A 26359-nucleotide genomic window follows, 5' to 3' on the forward strand; every position below is an offset into this window, starting at 1 on the left:
GAAATCTCTGTACTTCCCTCTCAATAAAAAAATGCAAGGGGTACAACGTTGATACTACTTTGAAGGAAATTTATCAAGCTAAATGTATGTATTAAAGGAATAAAGACTTCTAGATTAGTGATGCATTCATTCCAAGAGCAGGGCAAAAAACCCAAAGAAAGTAGAAGGAAATTACAAAGTAGAAAATAGTGAAGGAGATTGGTTCAAGGTAGCGGAGTAGAAGGATGTGCTCTCACTCCCTCTTGCGAGAACACCGGAATCACAACTAACTGCTGAACAATCATTGATGGGAAGACACTGGAACTCACCAAAAATGATATCCCACATCCAAAGACAAAGGAGAAGTGACAGTGAGATGGTAGGAAGGGTGCCATCACAATAAAATCAAATCCCATAACTGCTGGGTGGGTGACTCACAGACTGGAGAACACTAATACCACAGAAGTCCACCACCTGGAGCCCCACATCAAGCTTCCCCACCTGGGGGTCCGGCGACGGGAGGAGGAATTCCTAGAGAATCAGACTTTGAAGGCTAGTGGGATTTGATTACAGGACTTTGACAGGACTGGGGGAAACAGATCCACTCTTGGAGGGCACACACAAAGTAGTGTGCGCATCGGGACACAGGGGAAGGAGCAGTGAACCCATAGGAGACTGAACCAGACCTACCAGCTGGTGTTGGAGGGTCTCCTGCAGAGGCGAGGGGTGGCTGTGGCTCACCGTGGGGACAAGGACACTGGCAGCAGAAGTTCTGGGAAGTACTCCTTGGCGTGAGCCCTCCCAGAGTCCTCCGTTAGCCCCACCAAAGAGCCTGGGTAGGCTCCAGTGTTGTGTCACCTCAGGCCAAACAACCAACAGGGAGGAAACCCAGCCCCCCCATCAGCAGACAAGGGGATTAAAGTTTTACTGAGCTCTGCCCACCAGAGCAACACTCAGCTCTACCCACCATCAGTCCCTCCCATCAGGAAACTTGCACAGGCCTCTTAGATAGCCTCATCCAAGAGAGGGCAGACAGTAGAAGCAAGAACTACAATCCTGCAGCCTGTGGAAGAAAAACCACATTCACAGAAAGACAGACAAGATGAGAAGACAGAGGGCTATGCACCAGATGAAGGAACAAGATAAAACCCCAGAAAAATAACTAAATGAAGTGGAGACAGGCAACCTTCCAGAAAAAGAATTCAGAATGATAGTGAAGATGATCCAGGATCTCGGAAAAAGAATGGAGGCAAAGATCGAGAAGATGCAAGAAATGTTTAACAAAGACTTAGAAGAAGAATTAAAGAACAAACAAACAGAGATGAACAATACAATAACTGAAATGAAAACTACACTAGAAGGACTCAATAGCAGAATAACTGAGACAGAAGAACAGATAAGTGACCTGGAAGACAGAATGGTGTAATTCACTGCTGCGGAACAGAATAAAGAAAAAAGAATGAGAAGAAATGAAGACATCCTAAGAGACCTCTGGGACAATATTAAGCGCAACAACATTTGCCTTATAGGGGTTCCAGAAGAAGAAGAGAGAGAGAAAGGACCCAAGAAAATATTTGAAGAGATTATAGTTGAAAACTTCCCTAACACGGGAAAGGAAATAGCCACCTAAGTCCAGGAAGTGCAGAGAGTCCCGTACAGGTTAAAGCCAAGGAGAAACACACCGAGACACATAGTAATCAAACTGGCAAAAATTAAAGACAAAGAAAAATTATTGAAAGCAGCAAGAGGAAAATGACAAATATCATACAAGGGAACTCCCATAAGGTTAACAGCTGATTTCTCAGCAGAAATTCTACAAGCCACAAGGGAGTGGCATGACACATTTAAAGTGATGAAAGGGAAGAACGTACAACCAAGATTACTCTACCCGGCAAGGATCTCATTCTGATTCGATGGAGAAATCAAAAGCTTTCCAGACAAGCAAAAGCTGAGAGAATTCAGCACCACCACACCAGCTCTACAACAAATGCTAAAGGAACTTCTCTAAGTGGGAAACACAAGAGAAGAAAAGGACCTACAAAAACAAACCCCAAACAATTAAGAAAATGGTAATAGGAACATACATATCGAGAATTACCTTAAACGTGAATGGATTAAATGCTCCAACCAAAAGACACAGGCTTGCTGAATGGATACAAAAAGAAGACCCATATATATGCTGTCTACAGGAGACCCACTTAAGACCTAGGGACACATACAGACTGAAAGTGAGGGGATGGAAAAAGATATTCCATGCATATGGAAATCAAAAGAAAGCTGGAGTAGCAATACTCATATCAGATAAAATAGACTTCAAAATAAAGAATGTTACAAGAGACAAGGAAGGACCCTACATAATGATCAAAGGATCAATCCAAGAAGAAGATATAACAATTATAAATATATATACACCCAACATAGGTACACCTCAATACATGAGGCCAACTGCCGACAGCTATAAAAGAGGAAATCGACAGTAACACAATAATAGTGGGGGACTTTAACACCTCACTTACACCAATGGACAGATCATCCAAACAGAATATTAATAAGGAAACACAAGCTTTAAATTACACAATAGACCAGAGAGACTTAATTGATATTTATAGCACATTCCATCCAAAAACAGCAGATTACACTTTCTTCTCAAGTGCGCATGGAACATTCTCCAGGATAGATCTTGGGTCACAAATCAAGCCTCATTAAATTTAAGAAAACTGAAATCATATCAAGCATCTTTTCTGACCGCAACACTATGAGATTAGAAATCAGTTACAGGGAAAATAAATGTAAAAAACACAAACACATGGAGGCTAAACACTACATTACTAAATAACCAAGAGATCACTGAAGAAATCAAAGAGGAAATCAAAAAATACTTAGAGATAAATGACAATGAAAACACGATGATCCAAAACCTATGGGATGCAGCAAAAGCAGTTCTAAGAGGCAAGTTTATAGCAATACCAATCCTACCTTAAGAAACAGGAAACATCTCAAATAAACAACCTAACCTTGCACCTAAAGCAATTAGAAAAAGAAGAACAAAAAAACCCCAAAGTTAGCAGAAGGATTGAAATCATAAAGATCAGATCAGAAATAAATGAAAAAGAGATGAAGGAAACAATAGCAATGATCAGTAAAACTAAAAGCTGGTTCTTTGAGAAGATAAACAAAATTGATAAACCATTAGCCAGACTCATCAAGAAAAAAAGGGAGAAGACTCAAATCAATAGAATTAGAAATGAAAAAGGAGAAGTAACAACTGACCCTGCAGAAATACAAAGGATTATGAGAGATTACTACAAGCAACTCTATACCAATAAAATGGACAACCTGGAAGAAATGGACAAATTCTTAGAAATGCACAGCTTGCCGAGACTGAACCAGGAAGAAATAGAAAATATGAACAGACCAATCACAAGCACTGAAATTGAGACTGTGATTTAAAATCTTCCGACAAACAAAAGCCCAGGACCAGATGGCTTCACAGGCTAATTCTATCAAACATTTAGAGAAGAGCCAACACCTATCCTTCTCAAACTCTTCTAAAATATAGCAGGAGGAACACTCCCAAACTCATTCTACAAGGCCACCATCACCCTGATACCAAAACCAGACAAAGATGTCACAAAGAAAGAAAACTACAGGCCAATATCACATATGAACATAGATGCAAAAGTCCTCAACAAAATACTAGCAAACAGAATCCAACAGCACATTAAAAGGATCATACACCATGATCAAGTTGGGTTTATTCCAGGAATGCAAGGATTCTTCAATATATGCAAATCAATCAAGGTGATACACCATATTAACAAATTGAAGGAGCAAAACCATATGATCATCTCAATAGATGCAGAGAAAGCTTTTGACAAAATTCAACACCCATTTATGATAAAAACCCTACAGAAAGTAGGCATAGAGGGAACTTTCCTCAACATAATAAAGGCCACATATGACAAACCCATAGCCAACATAAACATAGTCCTCAATGGTGAAAAACTGAAACCGTTTCCACTAAGATCAGGAACAAGACAAGGTTGCCCACTTTCACCACTATTATTCAACATAGTTTAGGAAGTTTTAGCCACAGCAATCAGAGAAGAAAAAGAGATAAAAGGAATCTAAATCGGAAAAGAAGTAAAGCTGTCACTGTTTGCAGATGACATGATACTATACATAGAGAATCCTAAAGATGGTACCAGAAAACTACTAGAGCTAATCAATGAATTTGGTAAAGTAGCAGGATACAAAATTAATGCACAGAAAACTCTGGCATTCCTATACACTAATAATGGAAAATCTGAAAGTGAAATTAAGAAAACACTCCCATTTACCATTGCAACAAAAAGAATAAAATATCTAGGAATAAACCTACCTAAGGAGACAAACGACCTGTATGCAGAAAATTATAAGACACTGATGAAAGAAATTAAAGATGATACAAATAGATGGAGAGATACACCATGTTCTTGGATTGGAAGAATCAGCATTGTGAAAGTGACTCTACTACCCAAAGCAATCTACAGATTCAACGCAATCCCTATCAAACTACCACAGGCATTTTTCACAGAACTAGAACAAAAAATTTCACAATTTGTATGGAAACACAAAAGACCCTGAATAGCCAAAGCAATCTTGAGAATGAATAATGGAGCTAGAGGAATCAGGCTCCCTGACTTCAGACTATACTACAAAGCTACAGTAATCAAGACAATATGGTACTGGCACAAAAACAGAAATATAGATCAATGGAACAGGATAGAAAGCCCAGAGATAAACCCACGCACATATGGTCACCTTATCTTTGATAAAGGAGGCAAGAATATAGAAAAGACAGCGTCTTCAATAAGTGGTGCTGGGAAAACTGGACAGGTACATTTAAAAGTATGAAATTAGAACACTCCCTAACACCATACACAAAAATAAACTCAAAATGGATTAAAGACCTAAAATGTAAGGCCATACACTATCAAACTCTTAGAGGAAAACATAGAACACTCTATGACATAAATCACAGCAAGATCCTTTCTGACACAGCTCCAAGAGACATGGAAATAAAAACAAAAATAAACAAATGGGACCTAATGAAAGTTAAAAGCTTTTGCACAACAAAGGAAACCATAAACAAGACCAAAAGGCAAGCCTCATAATGGGAGAAAATATTTGCAAATGAAGTAACTGACAAAGGATTAATCTCCAAAATTTACCACCAACTCATGCAGCTCAATAACAAAAATCAAACAACCCAATCCAAAAATGGGCAGAAGAGCTAAATAGACATTTCTCCAAAGAAGATATACAGATTGCCAGCAAACACATGAAAGAATGCTCAACATCATTAATCATTAGAGAAATGCAAATCAAAACTGCAATGAGATATCATCTCATACCCGTCAGAATAGCCATCATCAAAAATTCTAGAAACAGTAAATGCGGGAGAGGGTGTGGAGAAAAGGGAACACTCTCGCACTGTTGGTGGGAATGCAAAATGATACAGCCACTATGGAGAACAGTATGGAGGTTCCTTAAAAAACTAAAAATATAATTACCATATGACCCAGCAATCCCACTACTGGGCATATACCCTGAGAAAACCATAATTCAAAAAGGCATATGCACCCCAATGTTCATTGCAGCTCTATTTATAATAGCCAGGACATGGAAGCAGCCAAAATGTCCATTAACTGATGAATGGATAAAGAAAATGTGGCACATATATACAATCGGATCTTACTCAGCCATAAAAAGAAAGGAAGTTGAGTTACTTTTAATGAGGTGGATGGACCTAGAGTCTGTCATACAGAGTGAAGTAAGTCAGAAAGAGAAAAACAAATACCATATGCTAACACATATATATGGAATCTAAGAAAAAAAAAAAAGTCATGAAGAACCTAGGGGTAAGACGGGAATAAAGACACAGACCTACTAGAGAATGGACTTGAGGATACGGGGCGGGGGAAGGGTAAGCTGTGACAAAGTGAGAGAGTGGCGTGAACATATATACACTACCAAACGTAAAATAGATAGCTAGTGGGAAGCAGCCCATAGCACAGGGAGATCAGCTTGGTGGTTTTTGACCACCTAGAGGGGTGGGATAGGGAGGGTGGGAGGGAGGGAGATGCAAGAGGGAAGAGCTATGGGAACATATGTATATGTATAACTGATACACTTTGTTAGAAAGCAGAAACTAACACACCATTGTAAAGCAATTATACTCCAATAAAGATGTTAAAAAAAAAGATCAGAGCAGAAATAAATCAAATGGAAACAAAGAAAACAGTAGCAAAGATCAATAAAAGTAAAAGATGGTTCTTTGAGAAGATAAACAAAATTGATAAACCGTTAGCCAGACTCATCAAGAAAAAGAGGGAGAGGACTCAAATCATTAAAATTAGAAATGAAAAAGGAGAAGTTACAACAGACACCGCAGAAATGCACAGCATCCTAAGAGACTACTACAAGCAACTTCATGCCAATAAAATGGACAACCTGGAAGAAATGGACCAATATTTAGAAAGGCATCACCTTCCAACACTGAACCAGGAAGAAATAGAAAATATGGACAGACCAATCACAAGTAATGAAATTGAAACTGTGATTAAAAATCTTTCAACAAACAAAAGTCCAGAACCAGATGGCTTCACAGGTGAATTCTATCAAACACTTAGAGAACAGCTAACACTCACCCTTCTCAAACTCTTCCAAAAAATTGCAGAGGAAGGAACACTCCCATACTTACTCTATGAGGCCACCATCTCCCTGATATGAAAACCAGACAAAGATACTACAAAAAAAGAAAATTACAGACCAATAGCACTGATGAATATAGATGCAAAAATCCTCAACAAAATACTAGCAAACAGAATCCAACAACACATTAAAAGAATCATACACGATGATCAAGTAGGATTTATCCCAGGGATGCAAGGATTTTTCAATATATGCAAATCAATCAATGTGATACACCATATTAACAAACTGAAGAAGAAAAACCATATGATGGGCATAGAGAGAACCTACCTCAACACAGTAAAGGCCATATATGAGAAACCCACAGCAAACACCATTCTCAATGGTGAAAAACTGAAAGCATTTCCTCTAAGATAGGAGCAAGACAAGGATGTCCACTCTCGCCATGATTATTCAACATAGTTTTGGAAGTCCTAGCCACGGCAATCAGAGAAGAAAAAAAATAAAAGGAATACAAATTGGAAAATAAGAAGTTAAGCTCACTGTTTGCAGATGGCATGATACTATAAATAGAGAATCCTAAAGATGCCACCGGAAAACTACTAGAGCTAATCAATGAATTTGGTAAAATTGCAGGATACAAAATTAATGCACAGAAATCTCTTGCATTCCTATACACTAATGATGAACAATCTGAAAGAGAAATTAAGGAAAGACTCCCATTTACCAGTGCAACAAAAAGAATAAAATACCTAGGAATAAACCTACCTGGGGAGACAGAAGACCTGTATGCAGAAAACTATAAGACGCTGATGAAATAAATATGATACAAACAGATGGAGAGATATACCATGTTCTTGGACTGGAAGAATCAGTATTGTGAAAATGACTACACTACCCAAAGCAATCTGCAGATTTAATGCAATCCCTATCAAATTACCAATGGCATTTTCTACAGAACTAGAACAAAAAATCTTAAAATTTGTATGGAGAAACAAAAGGCCCCGAATAGCCAAAGCAGTCTTGAGCGAAAAAATCAGAGCTGGAGGAACCAGTCTCCCTGACTTTAGACCAAACGACAAAGCTACAGTAATCAAGACAATATCGTACTGGCACAGAAACAGAAATGTAGATCAGTGGAACACGATAGAAAGCCCAGAGATAAACCCATGCACCTATGGTTAACTAATGTATGACAAAAGAGGCAAGGATATACAGTGCAGAAAAGACAGTCTCTTCAATAAGTGGTGCTGGGAGAACTGGCCAGCTACCTGTAAAAGAATGAAATTAGAACACTCCCTAACACCATACACAAAAATAAACTCAAAATGGGTTAGAGACCTACATGTAAGACCGGATACTATAAAACTCTTAGAGGAAAACATAGGAAGAACCCTCTATGACATAAATCACAGCAAGATCTTTTTTGATCCACCTCCTAGAGTATTGGAAAGAAAAACAAAAATAAACAAATTGGACTTAATGAAACTTAAAAGTTTTTGCACAGCAAAGCAAAGTACAAACAAGACGAAAAGACAACCCTCAGAATGGGAGAAAACATTTACAAACGAATCAGCAGACAAAGGAGTAATCTCCAAAATATATAAATGGCTCATGCAGCTCCATTTTAAAAAAACAAACAACCCAATCCAAAAATGAGCAGAAGACCTGAATCGACATTTCTCCAGAGAAGACGTATATAGATGGCCGAGAAGCACATGAAAAGCTGCTCAACATCACTAATTTTTAGAGAAATGCAAGTCAAAACTACAATGAGGTATCACCTCACACCAGTTAGAATGGGCATCATCAGAAAATCTACAAACAGCAAATGCTGGAGAGGGTGTGGAGAAAAGGGAACCCTCTTGCACCGTTGGTGGGAATGTAAATTTGTACAACCACTATGGAGAAACGGTATGGAGGTTCCTTAAAAAACTAAAAATAGAATTACCATATGACCCAGCCACCCTACTACTGGGCATATATATACCCTGAGAAAACCATAATTCAAAAAGACACATGCACCCCAATGTTCATTGCAGCACTATTTACAATAGCCAAGACATGGAAGCAACCTGAATGTCTGTCGTCAGTTGGGTGGATAAAGAAGAGGTCGTACATATATACAATGCAATATTACTCAGCCATGAAAAGGAAGGAAGTCGGGTCATTTGTAGAGACGTGGATGGATCTAGAGATTGTCATACAGAGTGAAGTAAGTTAGAAAGAGAAAAACAAATATCGTATATTAATGCATATTTGTGGAACCTAGAAAAATGATACAGATGAACCAGTTTGCAGGGCAGAAATTGAGACACAGATGTAGAGAACAAACGTATGTACACCAAGCGGAGAAAGTGGCGGGGAGGGGGGTGGTGTGATGAATTGGGAGATTGGGATTGACATATATACGCTAATATGTATAAAATGGATAACTAATTAGAACCTGCTATATAAAAAAATGTAATAAAATTCCAAAAAAAGAAGAAAATAATGAAAATGGAACAACTTGTAAAGAAGAATCCACAAAGCTAAAAGTTGATTCTTTAACAATATAAATAAAATTTACATATCAGTATGGAAACTGATTAAGAAAGGAAGAAAAGAAGACACAATAAAACAATTTCAAGAATGAAAAAGGAGACTTCCCTGGTGGGCCAGTCGCTAAGGCTCTGGGCTCCCAATGCAGGAGGCCCGGGTTCAGTCCCTGGTCAGGGAACTAGATCCCACATGCCGCAACTAAGACCCAGCGCCGCCAAATAAATAAATAAATAATTTTAAAAAAAGAATGAAAAAGGATACATTACTACAGACCCTTCAGTATTACAAATACTATATCAAAATACTATTATGACCAACATTATACCAGGAAATTTGAAAATGTATGTAGATGAAATGAACAAATTCCTAGAACAATCCAGCTTATAAAAACTAACTCAAGAAGAAATAGAAACCTGTACAGAATCCACAATTTATAGAACCATGGCTGATCACTCTTCCAGTCATTGAATACCTGTAGACTATGTATTATCAGTGAAGGATTGTTTCTTTTGGTTCAGTGTGATTCATGTGAGTCTGCTGTGACACTTCAGTGCTTTATGTAAATACAGTTCTGTTTCTTCTAAAATAAAATGTTGGATTTAAATTTTACCCCCCCCAAATGTATATTATCATGAAACACAACACTCATTTTAATATCTGGGTCATTTTAAACTTCCGTTAACTATGTTAGGTATATATGACACATAGCTTATTAAGGACTATTGGAATGAAGCATGTTAAGCATTTTTAATCGGTTTCCTAATCGGTTTCAACAGCTTTCTAATTAGTTGCATAAAAGCATTTTTAGTATTTCTAACAGTTGGTGATTTTAAAATTGTCATTTTATATTGATTTTACTGATTCTAAAAACTGTGATGGACTTAAATTGTAACGACAGCCTGTAAAGACAGGAGTATTTAAATAAAAATGATGGTTATTTTTGAGCCTTGATTTGTTCATTTAACACACTTTTCTTTAGGCCCCTGCATACGCTGAAGACTGGCATTGCCATTCAGCCCGCTCTCATGCAGCTTTCAGTACAGACCATTTATTTGTACTGTTTTGAGAGAAATAATTTCCAATGGAAACATGAGGCAAATGGATTTGTTTTCTAGAATGAAAGAGATTAGAATGGAATCAGTACATCCAAGGCTGAATAATAAATGATAAACTAGTGTGTGTGGGGATAGCACATCGTCTTCTATAACTGTTCAAATTCTTATCTTAACATTAATATGGCGATCGTTGAACTTTTTAAATACTGTATGGCAAATACCAAGTTTACTTGAGAGCTGCTCTTTTCCATGTGTTTTCTGGGGGGAATGTTCTCCTAAACTTTGATTCATTGGACGAAAAGCACTAGGCAGCTTTTGTTTATGTGTGACCAGACTGCTTTTCCCTCTGCGTTTTGTGCAGTGGGGTCTCCTTTCGGATCCTTATCATTAGGAACAGTGAGGAATGTCACGCAAATATTTGCATTTTCTGCTCCCTTGAACGGTGTACACATGTATGGCAAGGTGTGGGGAGACCTAGCTTAGCCTCCAGGCTTGCCTCTCCAGTCTTTATGGAACTTTTGTGGCCTATAGCTATTGCCATGTAACTAAAATCTGAATGCAAATTATAATGTATGTGCTCATGTATACTCAAATTATAAAGTTTTTTTCTCGCTTTATTTCAGGGTACATTATAGCAGCTGTTTTCCTTATTCTCTTCTCTTTGCATTTAACCTAGTAATATCTCTCCCGATAATATTATCTAGTTATATTCAAGTACATGTTAGGCAGGAGTAGAGCTACAGATTGAAATAACCCTTTCTTGCTGAGAATTTAGGTTTGTTCCAGGGCATGAGGGCAGTTGTTAAAATCTGGTAGTGACCAGGAAATTCATTGCTTGCTCTTATTTGTCTAATTGTTCAAGTCTCAGCCAAACAATTTACTTATTTAAATGATGGCTGATGTTCTCCGTTTGAGCTGTTAAAACGTCCAAATACTGTCTGGTTAGCCTGGAAAAGTGAGTACAGCTTAGCACCATGTAGTGTAAAGTGAACCCCCCTTCTTTGTCATGGGCAGCACTAGAAGTGTTGGGATTAAGATGGGGAAGCAGTACCTTTTAATTTCCACTTTAATGGTGCTGTGCTGAGAAAGGAGTATAATCCATACAGGGTAGCTTTGGGTATTTACATATTTTATGATCAGTTATAAAGTATAACTGCCCAATGATGAACGTTGGCATCTTAAGTTTTAGACTAAGCATGTGTAGCTCTGGTTTACTGAAAAAGAATTTCTTTTTTGCAGGATTTTGCTAATATAATGAAAATGCTGAGAAGCTTAATCCAGGATGGTTACACGGCTTTGTTGGAGCAGCGCTGCCGCAGTGCTGCCCAGGCCTTCACAGAGTTGCTCAATGGTTTAGATCCTCAAAAAATAAAGGTGAGATTGCCTCCTAGTAACTTGTTTACCAATGCTAATGTGTTTCAGATGAATGTAGAAGGGAACCAACACTTTGACTTCATTGTACTAATGTATTGTCTTGCTGAGATCAGCTGAATTTACTCCCGGTTGTGAGAAGCAGATAATTCTCTGATTCAGCCTTTATGGTTGCAGTCGGTATAGAAGCCAGGTTTAGACTCTCTCCTTGCACTATAGCTGGTGTTCATTAGAACTCTTGGCTTTTTATCTTATTAGAGCACTAAGTCAAGAATTTGGACTCACTTTAGTCACATCTTTTCATCCACAAAGAATTAGCTGGGTAAATATGCAAGGTTGTTAAGAGAGCAAATACCTTAGTCTGTTACTCATCCCATTAATATGCAAAAGAATATGACATCAGTTATTCTATCTGTTATGAACCATGCCTTCAAGGAACTCTGAGACAGTGATTCTGTGTTTTAGATACTTGATAGCAAGATAACTGCATATCTTTGCAAAATGTATTTTCTAATTCTGTTTGGTCTCTGTCCCACAGTGATTAGTAAGATATTTTTTTACTCTTACTGTTGCGGCTAACAAGTTAGTATGATGCAAATTGGGCAGAATTATGTTCAGATGTTTAACTGGAGCATTTTTATTGACAGCAACTGAACCTGGCCATGATTAACTACGTCTTAGTAGTCTATGGACTTGCCATTTCACTCCTTGGAATAGGACAACCTGAGGTAATATTTGTAACAGAGATAATAAACAATTAAAATATGTCATTAATTTTAGAAGGTATGTTAAAATAGTTTTTCCACTTTGGCTTATTTCCTTCTGGGTACTTTTTTTTTGCTTTTCCAGTTTTATTGAGATACAATGGACAGTATAAGTTTAAGGTGTACAGCATAATGATTTGACTTACGTATATCATTAAATGATTATCACAGTAGTTTAATGAGCACTGCCTGTGTACTTTCTTGGTAATTTTTTCTGAAGTAACTAAATTTAATTTATTTTTTTTGAAAAGAAAATTTAGTTTGTGCTTCCGTTAGAGAAAAGTTATGCCAGACCACCACTTTTATTTGTATAAAAAGTAAAGGACCTGGTATCATGATAAATTTTGGAAACGTGTTGAGGTAAAAAGGCAAGTTGGAGAATGTAGTAACATCGTGATACCACTTATGTGCAAATTGGAAAACTTACAGGACAATAGTATATATTGTTTATGGCTATCTGTGAATCTTGCAAAAGTAAAAAAAAAACATGGACTAGCCCTACATCAAATTTAATATAATGGTTGCATTTAGTGATAGAAGAAAGGAATGGGACTTGGAAGGTTAAAAAAGGAGAGTACAACTTTGTGTCATGCCTTTTTATTTTTTAAATCATAAAAAGAATGCTAATGTTCTGGATAGTAAGTACCTGGGTGTTTTATCGTCTAGAGTTCAGGCTTCCCATACCACATGCAATCAGTGTATGGGTGTCAGCACACATGGTTTCCATTACTCATGGTCCTTCAGTGCTGTCCTGGAAAGCTTACTTACCTGCACTGCTCAGCATTATACTTTGCTTTCCATGGCTTCGAGTTTTTGATAAAGGTTGAAATGGCTCTAGAATTACTTCAGGAATAATATATCCTTTCTACCAACTTGGGCCCCAAGCTTCCTAGGCTAGATGAGGCTTAACCCTAATTGCTCCCTAATAAGGATCAGGTTGTTTTATGTTCCGCTCACTGAGTGGTCCACAGAGCCTGAGTTTCATTTTCCTTGTGACATGCTGTTGGTCTTTTTTAAAATTTTATTTGTTTTTATTTTTGGCTGTATTGGGTCTTCATTGCCGTGCGCAGGCTTTCTCTAGTTGTGGCGAGCAGGGGCTACTCTTCGTTGCAGTGCACGGGATTCTTATTGTCGTGGCTTCTCTTGTTGCGGAGCACGGGCTCTAGGTGCACGGGCTTCAGTAGTTGTGGCACGTGGGCTCAGTAGTTGTGGCTCGCTGTCTCTAGAGCACAGGCTCAGTAGTTGTGGTGTACGGGCTTAGTTGCTCTGTGGCATGTGGGATCTTCCCGGACCAGGGTTTGAACCCGTGTCCCCTGCATTGGCAGGTGGATTCTTAACCACTGACAGCCAGGGAAGCCCCTTTCTTGTTCTTTTTTTTTTAATTTTTTTTTTTACGGTACGCGGGCCTCTCACTGTTGTAATTGTTAAGAAAATGAAGTACAGAATGTATAATTTTGCCATAGAACTTTTAGGATATACGGTTGTTTTTAATGTTACACAAAAGGAATCAACTTTCAGGTAAAATCGGTTCCAGTATTTCTCTTTTTGTGTAAGTGATCACTGTTCTCATTGCTATTGAAGGAATTATCTGAAGCTGAAAACCAGTTTAAGAGGATGATTGAACACTACCCCAATGAGGGACTTGATTGCTTGGCTTACTGTGGAATTGGAAAAGTGTATTTGAAAAAAAACAGGTTAGTAGAAGCCACACTACTTTATGCTCTAGGCTGGTTACTCATTTCAAATCTAATGTGATGATGATCCTTTTTCTGGAGTTATTTTGGTATCTTCTCTGTGGCACACTATGACAATTGTGTTTACTTTAAGGACTGGCATTTGGATATTAATTATTAAAGTAAGGTCAATCACTTCAGTTCCCAGTGCTTTCTAATGTTGACTGTAATAGGAAAATCAATAATAGAGTAACTTGGACTTACCTGGTGGCACAGTGGTTAAGAATCGGCCTGCCAATGCAGGAGATCCCTGGTCCAGGAAGATCCCACATGCCGCGGAGCACCTAAGCCCGTGTGCAACAACTACTGAAGCCTGTGCACCTAGAGCCCATGCTCTGCAACAAGAGAAGCCACCGCAATGAGAAGCCCATGCGCTGCAACGAAGAGTAGCCCCCACTCGCTGCAACTAGAGAAAGCCCATGTGCAGCAACGTTGACCCAAGCAGCCAAAAATAAATAAATTAAAAATAAATTAAAAAAATAAAGAGTAATTTGACACAAAGGATTTTATGTTTTATCTTTTAGTATATGTCATTTATAAGTGGCGACTGAATTGGTATAAATTAATGCTTTACAAGTGTGATTATATAATATTTTGGTTAAATACCCATTTCCCCCAAAAAACTTGTATGAGGATTTTTTTTTTAATTGTTATTTATTAGCTGTGTTGGGTCTTCATTGCTGCGTGTGGGCTTTCTCTAGTTGTGGGGAGCAGGTGCTACTCTTCATTGTGCTGTGCGGGCTTTTCAGAGCGCAGGCTCAGTAGTTGTGGTGCGTGGGCTTAGTTGCTCCGCGGCATGTGGGATCCTCCGGGACCAGGGCTCAAACCTGTGTCCCCTGCATTGGCAGGCGGGTTCTTAACTACTGCGCCACCAGGGAAGTCGCTAATACAAAATATATATATGTTCAAGGACATCATGAGTTAGAAACAAAAATCTCTCCTCTGAACCTATAGTTGAAGTACAGCCAATATAGTGGTAGGTATGTTAGATTACTTTTATAAAGAAATAATTGTTGACTGATTGAATATCATTCATAACTTTTAATTATCCTTAAATTTTCATCTAACTGTTTAGAGGAAGTTTTATCAGACCACTGGTATTCTTGGGAACCCAATCTTAGGGGGTGCCTAGAACCTTCTTTAAAGATTTTTAAAGATTAAAGAAAGTTCTTTTACTTCCTGAAGCTACTGTCTGACCAGTTCAACTCTTTTAAGAATCAGGGGTAGTGAGGATTTAGCAGTCACCTCTATGGTAATAAATGAAATTAATTCCAACTTCGCATAAGTTGTTTGGGACATACCTGTTTAATGCAGTGGCCGCATGTGGATATTCACAAGATCTGGGAATGTAACATAAATGTGTAGCATCGTGGAGGTTGTAGTAAATGAAGACGTGTTTGCCGTTTTGAAAGGCATTTAAATTTTTTTTAAATTTATTTTATTCAAGTATAGTTGATTTACAATGTTGTGGAAACCCATTTAACCTTTAATTTCACAATAATATGGTTTGTGGTTCAGTGTCCAGTAAGCTGGTTTTTGCTGTTGCAATGTGCAGTGTCTGGTTGAAAGTCCTGCTGTTTATAACTGTCTTATGGTGGATGCTGGTCTAGCTTTTCTGCAGGTGAAGTTTTCTGTACCCAAAGGCAAAAATGACTTCTTCAATTGGGAAATCATTTCAAGATTGGAGAAAGCAGAGAACCCTCTATTCTCTAGTCTGAAGAGAAGAATAAAGACTGGGATAACCTTATGATCCAGTATTCTAGGATTCTTTTGTTGAACGGACTGTGGGACTCTATTGAGATTAATATTTAAACCATAAATTGGAACTGAAAGATTTCATATTTATAGTTAAAATAGTTTACATACACATTTGTTCTGTTAAAATAATTCACTGCTTTATAGTTGAAGATGTCCAGAATATACGATTTCTTTAAAAATTTTTCAGCAAATCGGTTTTACTATAGATGTTCTAAATGAGTCAAGTGAAAAAAATTTCCCTATTTATGATTAATTAGTTGAAGTGGAGCTTTGCTGTTGCTCTACAAGAATCTAATTAGATTAGTAAATGAAATAAAGATGGAACAACCATAATTTATTCAGTTTTCTGTTTTACTTGTTGAAAACTTTAAAAAAAATTACAACTTTAAAAGGACTAGTATGCATCTACCATAATAAAGCCAGTCTCCAGGTAGATTAGTGTTTAATTTATATTATCTTTGTAGCAAACAGTGATAATGTCTTGGTTTTTTAAAGAACATGTGGGTTACATTGAATATTTCTGTGTAGCGATTTGTCAAAGGTACTCTTACCTAGTAAGCTTGAAATCTCTGTGCCTTGTTGTGGGGAATGAAAATTCATGTCACATCTTTAATACCTTCTTCATAATTATGACTTTAGATTTCTAGAAGCTCTTAATCATTTCGAGAAAGCAAGAACCTTGATCTGTCGTCTTCCTGGAGTGTTAACTTGGCCCACAAGTAATGTGGTTATTGAAGAGACTCAGCCAGGGAAAATAAAGGTAACCGTTTGTTTCTCTAGAGAGCATCTTACTAACCATAAAAGCTCATCTGTGCTTCTGCGCTCTGACTCAGGTAGCAGAAGACAGGTAGGAGTACTCTGTCCTCCGCTCCTCCATGTGCATTTCCCCTTGAAAGACTGGTGAGAATCACCAACGTTTATTGAATGTTTCCTGTGTGCCAGTCATACACCTTCCATTTATCATTACCTTTAACCCTTACAGCAACCCTATGTGATGAGCACTATGATTATTCCCATTTTACAGATGAGGAAGATTACATTTAGAGAGGCTAAGTGTTGAGCTCAAGGTTAAACAGCTAGGAAATGGTGGAGCTGGGACTTGAGTCCAGGCGTCCTGACCAGAATGTGCACTGTTAAGCAGCGTGGTGTACTGGTTGTACTTAGAGAAGGTATAGCATTGTGTTTTCATCGTGGTTATTAATGGTACTTGAAGACTCTGAAAATATCAATTTAGTCTCATATCCAGAAGTGTAGGATTCTTTGCCAGTTCTAGAAAGACTGAAGTGTGTGAATTGACTAGGATAGGCCTTTACTTGTGATGAACCCTGGTATTTACTCAGAACTTGCTTTTGGCTGAAACTTTTAAAAGCACAGGAATCAACTCTTACAACTCAGTAATAAAAAGACACTCTAATTAGAAGTAGCCAGAAGATCTGGATAGCTGTTTCTGCTAGCAAGTTGTATAAATAGACAATAAGCATGTAAAATGTGTTCAACAGTTAGCCATCAGAGAAATGCAAATTAAAATGAGATACTACTTCATACTCACTAGGGTGGCTGTAATCAAGAAGGCAGACAATAACAAGTGTTAGCAAGGATCTGGAGAAATCAGAACGTCCATACATTGCTGTAAAGTGTAAAATGATGAAGCTGCTTTGGAAAACAGTCTGGCAGTTCCTCATAGGTTAAAGATAGAGTTACCATATGACCTAGCAGTTTCACTCCTAGGTACGTACAGAGATAGGAAAACATGTTCTCGCAAAAACTTGTACATGAATGTTCATAGCAGTATTATTCACAATAGTCAAAAAGTGGAAACAGCTCAACGTCAACTGATGAATGGTTAAATAAAATGTGGTATATCCGTATAATTGAATATCAGTGACAGAAACCAGACACAAAAGGCCACATACTGTATGATTCTGTTTATCTGAAATCTCCAGAATAGGAAAATCTATATGTGAAGACAGATAGTAGTTTAGTGGGCTAGGGAATTGAGGATGGTTGGGGAGGGATTGCTAATGGGTATGGGGTTTCTTGTTGCGTGGTGAAATGTTCTAATTTTAGGTTATCGTGATGGTTATACAACTCTGAATATACTAAAAAACCCACTGAACTATACACTTTAACTGTGTAAATTGTGTGGTATATGAATTATATCTCAACAAAGCTGGTATAAAAAATACAACTAAACGTAGGGATTGTTGGATTTTCCTCTCTTTATACTGGATTGGAGTGGAGGCACAGGAACTACTGATAACAGACAGCCAGCACTGGAAGCGTGGCATGAGTCTTGGGGGCTTCAGTGGCAGTGGTGTAATTCTCCAGGTGATGAACAGGCACAGGTGGCAGGGGTTCAGGGGGGTAGATGGATGGTAGTGGTGGGGTCCTAGGTGAAATGACATTGGGAAGGAGGAGAACAGTAGAGCCCTAAGGGTTATTCTACCTCATTTGACTCCCTGTGAATGCTTGAAGGAGATTTCTAAAAGGTATGTAGTGTAAAATGAGGTCTGATGATTATAACACAGGATAAGATTTTGATTCAGAGTCTGAAATTTTGAAAATTTGTTGCTTAGCCCTTTTTTCCCCATCTTTGTCTCTTGGCATGTCTCTGTATCAGCCTCTCTCTAGAAGGAAAAACTTAAAAAGTTGTACGTAGTTCTTGGCTAAAAGGCATTTGGTCCTTTCTGTGCTGAAAATATTTTGATGGCAAGAGGTTATTGAAATCACAAACATTTTATTGTTGAATTAGTGTTGTAGTAGTATCATTTTTGTTTATTTTTGTTTTAGATGCTGTTAGAGAAATTTATTGAAGAATGCAGGTTCCCTCCAGTGCCGGATGCCATTTGTTGCTATCAGAAGTGCCGTGGATATTCCAAAATCCAGATATACATAACTGATCCAGACTTTAAGGTACTAATGAGTGTGTACTAGGTCATTAACTTGCTGAATTGTGCCTTAAAATGGATTCAGAACAAATTCTGTAATTGGAGACACTTGAGTGCTGTGACTTGCCAGCAGTTTTATGTCCTCTTGTCCTCCCCATCCCCTGGACTTAAGTCTACATCATCTCACATGGGGGCCCAGAGCCACTGAAATAAACACCGAGGGCAGGGATGGTGACCTGAGAAGGCAGGTTAGCTGATTCCATTTCCCCTTTCTAGCCTATTTTTAGGAGCCCAGGGAACAAAGGGAGGTTAGTACCCCTGATTTGTTGCAATTCCAATATCTTGTAAAATTTGAGCCCAAGAATCTGAAGGCCATTCTGATCATTGAATTAACTCTTAGAGACCTAAGTCTGAGACCAAGTCTGGCAATGAATTGAGTGAGTAAGACCCTGGGCTTTAGCTTATTCAAGAAGATAGAAGCTGCTCACTGTCGCTGGTTAGTAGATCAGATGAAATAAAGTTTATAAAATATTTGGTATTGTAAAGGATAACGCAGCTGTAAATTGTGGAAATGAATATGTCAGTTAAGCTCAGTGTTTACAACACTAGGCAGTCTGGGGTACAGAAGTCTTATACTCCCCCAGGAGGAAATGTGACATTTAGTTATGTCTGCCAGGTAAGTGCAGACAGCTCTCTATCTTAATATGTGTTGTGAGTGAGAGAGAGAGAGAGTGTGTGTAGACATCTTTCAAAAGTGAGTTAAAAATTGTTTTAAACCCTAGGGTTTTATACGAATCAGCTGTTGCCAGTACTGTAAAATAGAATTCCACATGAACTGTTGGAAGAAGTTAAAAACAACAACATTTAATGATAAAATTGACAAGGTAAGGCTAACAAGATTGTCTGGATTTTTCAGTATGCTTATTATTGTATGTTGATTTTTTTCCCCTAAGAATCTTTAGGAAAAGTCTTAAGAGGATATGAATTCCTCCCTGTGCATGAGACATAATTAGAAAGTATTAAATTAAAAATTTAATGATAAAGTTAGAAAATCAGTTTTTGTTTTTTAACGTATTTATTTTTTATTTATTTTATTTTTGGCTGCATCGGGTCTTCGTTGCTGCACGCGGGCTCTTCTCTAGTTGCGGCGAGTGGAGGCTACTCTTTGTTGCGGTGCGCGGGCTTCTCACTGCAGTGGCTTTTCTCGTTGCGGAGCACAGGCTCTAGGCGTGTGGGCTAGAAGGGAAGCCCAGTTTTTGTTTTTATTTTATACAAGTGTAAAGGGCAGTAACCATAGAGGCTTTTAATAAATTGTTGAACCCCTTTTACACTGGAAATATTATGATCAAAAATAAAAGTTTAGGGCTTCCCTGGTGGCGCAGTGGTTAAGAGTCTGCCTGCAGATGCAGGGGACACGGGTTCGTGCCCTGGTCCGGAAGATCCCACATGCCGCCGAGCGGCTGGGCCCGTGAGCCATGGCCGCTGAGCCTATGCATCCAGAGCCTGTGCTCCGTGACGGGAGAGGCCGCAACAGTGAGAGGCCCGCGTACCGCAAAAAATTTAAAAAAAAGTTTAAATGTCTGATTTTAATGTTATGATGTAGAATTGGGGCTTCAAATTTTATATTTTCTAAAAAAATTTGATGAGATAATTTGTACTAAAAAATCAACTTAAATTTTGTACTGCCACATCTAATTGGGGTTTTCTCTTAATTAAGATAATGATGTTAATTACCATTAGCCAGCTATACTTTGAGAGCAGTCCCAGTTCAGTAATCTTGTTTGCATTGATAGAATTTGTTTCTGATCCATATAAGCTATGGACTTAAAAAAAGAAAACCTTTTTCTATGCTGCTAAGCCTCAGGTAAACCCCTATCCTTACTGAGGAAAAAAACTAAGGTGGTTGTGCTAGGTGAATGTTAGCAATGGAATTATTGAAGTTTAGTAGAAATAAATTCTCACATTTTACACATTTCCATGTAGTTAACTAGAGGTGTAATGATGTGACCAAAGAACTGCTGCCATTGAGTCACTTCTGCTGTGTCTTTGTCCTATACCTTAATTGAGCTTCTCTGGCTGTGCCCTCGCCCTTAGTGGTCTTACCATTCCCATGGGTTGAAGTACCCTCTGTAAATTCGCTTTCACTAGGATGTATTGAAGTAACTCAAATATCTTGTGACTTACAGTAAGAAAGGCTCGTTCCTTGCTTGCGTCCCTTGTCCTGAAGTTTTGCATTCGTTGTCCAGGATTGGGCTGTGGCAGCTCCAGTCTGTGTGGCTGTGTTCTTTGTTTCTGAATTGAGGCTAAGGAGTGACTGGAACACGTTCTTATGGCCAAGGGAAAAGAGCAATGGCCAGTCCATTCAGTGTTTCTTAAAGCTCTTGCATGGATGTAGCGTACATCATGTCAGCTCACCTTACGCAAACAAAGCAAGTCCCGTGGTCACCCCTACAGCTGGGGGCTCTGGAAGTCAGATGGCAACGAGCAGGCACTTTACGGCGTGTCCCTGAAGGAGGTTTTAGATCACATTTTGACTGTTCCTGATGGTTAAAATGGAATACATGTATAGATTTACGCTGAGATGGAGCACTTTTTTTTTCCTAATCAAATAGGATTTTCTGCAAGGAATTTGTCTTACTCCTGACTGTGAAGGAATCATTTCAAAGATTATCATCTTCAGCAGTGGTGGTCAAGTTAAATGTGAAGTAAGTATTTAATAAAGGGGAAGTCTCCTTAAATTCATAAACAAAATGCTGATACCTTTTAAAATATGATTTAAATTTGTGGAAGTTGTACTATTTGGATCTTGTGTTTTCCAGGAAAGAAGCAGTTACTTAATATAAGAAATTATAGGAAGTAATAGGATGTGAGAATGCTTCTGTGCATTGAAGGATTCTCATGTTCTTTTATCTCCTAAAAGGAGGAGGAGGTCTTTTACATTTTAGTTTTACTGTTTTTACTCTTTTTAATAACCTTATTTTGTTAATTCCCAGTAAACGTTTGGGTGTTGGCGAGGTGGGGGATCTTAGGGAGGGAGGAGAGTGTCTTGAGGGATTACCTTTAGCCTCACTGTATGGGAGTTGGCAGGAGTGGGTTGTTGTAATGACATCTGTAGTTTATTTGATCTTCTGCTTACTCTTAATTTTTTTTTTAAGCTTCCTAAATTGTGTCTACTCTCTTGTTCCTCTTTTCAGTAAATTGTTTTGCTAAAGTTTTCTGGGCTTTTGTTTGGGTCAGAACATCATCATTGTTCCCTATCAAATTGAACATTGACTGTGTGTGCTTCTGAAATGCTTGTTACTTGTGGTTTTGTGCTTTATGTCATGGGAGCATGAGACAAATTTTGGATGTGTCTGTTTTATTTAAAGTTTGAACACAAAGTCATTAAAGAAAAGGTTCCTCCAAGACCTATTCTGAAACAGAAATGTTCTAGGTAAGATTTTTAATAATCAGTAGCTTAATAATGTCTATTAGAATATAATTCTGTTAAATGCAGATTTCTAAATTATGCTGTTTTTAAAATTGGCTCTGCACACATATCCAGATAAGTGGTTCTTAAGTGAATTTTATGGGTATTGATAACTTTCAAGGGAACTAGCCTAGAATGGTTAAATGCTAAAAACTTGAATAAAAAGCATTATTTAATGGTTGAATTTATAAGTAAAATTATGAAATTGAGCTATGAAATGACATGTTCAATAGATTTGGCATTTGGATAAAAATTATGTACTTAGTTCTCAGTTGTTGAAACTTTAATTCCAAAAGCATCTTTCCTTTTACTCTCTTCAGCAAACGTTTTGAACCAGTGACTATTTCTCACCCTGAAATATTCAGTGAACTGTCAAAATTATTCATTTCTATATCTTCTTGTTCAGATCAAATAATTCCAATCCTGTTTTCTTTTCTTTTTGGTCCTGCTTCTTGCTTCCATTTTAAGAAGTGATTTTTTTCATCATTGGTGACCAGGAAAGAGCAGAAGAAAAGATGAACAGAATTATTTGTTGAGGAGAACTTGTTGTAACCATATTGACCAAATTCTGGTGTTGTAGGCCATTATTGGGTTGTGAAAATAATATTTTACTGTGGAAATGAGTATTTACATGTATTACCTTGCAGAGTCATTTTTACTATTCTTGTTTACCCTAAGCAGTAACTCAAATACATGGAAATAACATCTGCATGATCTGTACATGCCATCCTTAATTAGAAGTCACTCAGTCGTTGAGGTTCTTGTTTTCATGAAACAAGTATACTAGTTTTGACTGAACTGACCACGTCTCAAAAGTTTTTGATATTGAACAGAAGATATAGGCCAAGTTTTAACTAAAAAAGGAAACTTGTAACTTACACTAGGCAAAGGAAAATAGTTAATTGAGTTTATAACAAAGGTGAGTTATGACTAATTGTAAATACTTATCAGCCTAGAGAAGTTAAGGCTGAAAGAAGACAAAAAATTGAAGCGGAAGATCCAAAAAAAGGAAGCAAAAAAATTAGCACAAGAAAGATTGGAAGAGGACTTAAGGGAAAGTAATCCACCTAAAATTGAAGAGCAGAAAGGTATGCTGGGAGTCTAAGTCCTGATAATAATAATATATTCTTGCTTAAAAGTATAAACATAAATATTCATCTTGTTGGGCCTTATGTTAATTGTTATTGAATTGAAATTTAGATTTCCGTTGGCATTTTGATTTTATCACCATCTTCTGATTTACACTGAGTTGGGGAGGGGGTTGGTATAAGGAACATTGAATTTAGAAGCAATATACAGGGATTGAAAACGCTACCCTGCCACTAACTCAGGGCAAACTGACACTCTGTCCGTTTCCTTATCTCCAAAGTGCACGTGAGAATAATATCTGAAATTCCTATTGTATGTTTGACAGTGCTTTGTAAACCCTGCTACACAGATTTAAGTTCTGAAACGTTGAACTGTAAACTAGCCACTGATTATCTGAAATATACTGAGTTCAAATAAAGAAGCAGTTCATACTAGGTGCCAGAGAGATCACCTAGTCCAGCCTTCTGTTTTACACCTGTCTTGTCAGCATTCCCTGATCAACATGGGAGCGGTCTCAGTAATTTACTGTTTCTGTGGACATATTTACTTTCAGGTTTTGGGTGGGGGGAGGGGGGGGTGGGTTGAATTTTTTTTTTTTTAATTGTGGTATAGTTTCAGGTGTACAACATAATGATTTGAGATTTGTATATATTACAAAATGATTACCACAGTAAGTCCAGTTAACATCCATCACCATACATACAGAATTTTTTTTTCCACGAGAACTTTCAAGATCTACATGCAAATACGCAAAACAGTATTATTAACTATAGTCACCATACTGTACGTTATAGCCCCAGGTATGCTTTCAGTTTTGAGTTGAAGTACATTGTTCTCATTTTCTACTGTGATGGCTGTTCCCAAAATGAAATATTTCCTCTTGTCTTTATTTTTCATCTAGTATTCCATTAATGTTTCACAAATCAATCACAGTTATCTTTCCTACCGAAAAAATTTTTAGTGAACATTATTTACTTATTTTATATATATATATTTTTGTATTTAATTTATTGTCTTAGCTTCAAGAGGCTAAATGGCCATTTTTAGGGAGAAATGCCTGGGTGGGAAGATGAACTTCTGAGATATTTCCCAGCTTGGAATCAATGACTCCACAGGTCTGTGATTTAGGATTCAACAATAAGATGAATAACATACAGTAACTACCAAATGTTAATTGTATTTATACCTGAATAAATGATCCCTTCAACTCCAGGAAAAAACCTTTTGCATTCATGCATGAAACATATTTACTGAATATAAAGTTTGGGTAGTTGATGAGGCTCAGTTAGGATTTTTAGATGAGTGGTACAAGTGAAGGAAATAAGGTACTTGATATGTTCAATTTAATGTGAATTTTCATACCTTTTAAAGGTGTTAAATATTTATATTCCTAATTTAAAATTTCTTAGGCTATTTAAAACAACATAAAGAATACATCTGAGTCATGTTTTATATTGCTGTGTAATATTATGTTAATTTTTTCTGAGTTTATATTTTTGCAAATTAGTGCTCTTTCTCCTTTTTACTGACCACTGTTATTTATCCGTAGAAACTGTAGACAGTGTTCAGAGTTGCCAGTTCCTTGATGACAGAATTCTGCAGTGCATAAAGCAGTATGCTGACAAGATTAAGTCCGGGATACTGAATACTTCCAAGCTTCTCAAAGAGTTGCTTTCTTGGAAGGTTTTAACCACAGAAGACTACACAACCTGTTTTTCTAGCAGAAATTTTCTGAATGAAGCAGTGGACTATGTCATTTGTCATTTGGTTCAAGAAAAGAATAGAGTAAAGACAAGGGTGTTTCTGCATGTTTTGAGTGAACTTAAAGAAGTGGAACCAAAATTAGCCACCTGGATCCAAAAACTTAATAGCTTTGGTACGTCACTTAATTCTAGAGATGCAGTTTCATAGGAAGGATAAATGTAGGCGTCTGAATCCTTTTTCATTTTCCTATCATCATTTATGATTTTTTTAAAATGTAGAACCGCAAATTTGGTTAAAAATGCTATTTCCCCCAACTCACAATTTTTAGGTTACTTTATGGATGGGTTACAATATGCTTTTGTATAAGGTAGAAACACAGGAAAGTTCAGTCAGTAAGAAAATCCAGTCCTATGTTATGCAAAACTATTTGTCCTTGTGTAAAGTACGTGAATACTGGGTACAACCCTGGGTAGATAGCACCCCATGGAGTCAGCTGCTGGGGAGTGCCCAATGGGATCTTGCAGTTTAGTAGTCATATTCCTTACTGAAGAATTTCCAGGGAAGAGTGGATGGAACTAATTGCTTAGGATCACCTGAGGCAAATCTGTGTCTAAGGATTAAGAGAGAAATACCCTGGGGTTGACTTTCAGAGTTGTGAATCACAGGGTCATAAAATTCTGGTACTCTGCCCTGATTTTCCTAATGCGGTTGAGGAAGAACCCCCCAAGCAGGCTCTTTGACCAAAGCCACCTAAGGACTGCAGAAGGCAGCTGCAGAGAGAGTTGTTGACTCAACTAGATGGTGATCTCTTCTGGTACCAGGGCCTTGTTTGTCCTGGTGACCAGGTTGGCTGCTGCCTAGTGCTGTGGATGATTCACTTGGCACCTGCTGGGTAAAAAGGCTAGTGGGAGCCGCAGCAGGGCAGGCCCTTTCAGCAGCGGTCTATAGAGAGAGCCTGCCTGACCTGCCTTAGAGACATGGAGCTGATAGAATTCCAGAGTTTCAGAGAATATACTGATATGTTTCTGTCAGTAGAGACGAAGTAAGATGGCAGCCAGCTTGGTGTAGTTCGATAACTAAATGGTGCTGTGTTGAGCATACGTCTCCATGGGTTTCTGGCCCCGGACAATTTCACCTAAGTGATGATTGCTGTTAGTGTCTACTGACAATCAGACAAGTAAATTATAAAGTTATGTCTTACTTTAACCTGCTATATTTAACAAAGAGCTTAGTTTACATGCAGTGGGAGCGGGGATTAACGTTTCAGTACTAGGTGTGATCTGCTCCCTTCCCCTTAACGAGCACATGCTTT

The 26359-nt window shown here is 37.8% G+C and overlaps 1 protein-coding gene across 3 annotated transcripts in view; it reads left to right on the top strand.

The window, feature by feature from the left end:
* Positions 1-26359, top strand: part of TTC3 (tetratricopeptide repeat domain 3) — a 137901-nt gene that overhangs the window by 52629 nt on the left and 58913 nt on the right. For 2 of the 3 annotated variants that reach the window (XM_065876439.1, XM_065876440.1), the window contains 10 exons: positions 11511-11645; positions 12290-12370; positions 13988-14100; positions 16537-16657; positions 18688-18810; positions 19568-19669; positions 21398-21490; positions 22154-22218; positions 23206-23342; positions 24893-25219. In XM_065876439.1, the coding sequence (XP_065732511.1) occupies positions 11511-11645; positions 12290-12370; positions 13988-14100; positions 16537-16657; positions 18688-18810; positions 19568-19669; positions 21398-21490; positions 22154-22218; positions 23206-23342; positions 24893-25219 (1297 nt within the window). Of the gene's footprint in view, positions 1-11510; positions 11646-12289; positions 12371-13987; positions 14101-16536; positions 16658-18687; positions 18811-19567; positions 19670-21397; positions 21491-22153; positions 22219-23205; positions 23343-24892; positions 25220-26359 lie in introns of those variants that run through there. The other variant, XM_065876441.1, reaches the window with a different exon arrangement.

The sequence above is a fragment of the Phocoena phocoena genome, chromosome 4, assembly GCF_963924675.1.
Source record: "Phocoena phocoena chromosome 4, mPhoPho1.1, whole genome shotgun sequence".
NCBI lineage: Eukaryota > Metazoa > Chordata > Mammalia > Artiodactyla > Phocoenidae > Phocoena > Phocoena phocoena.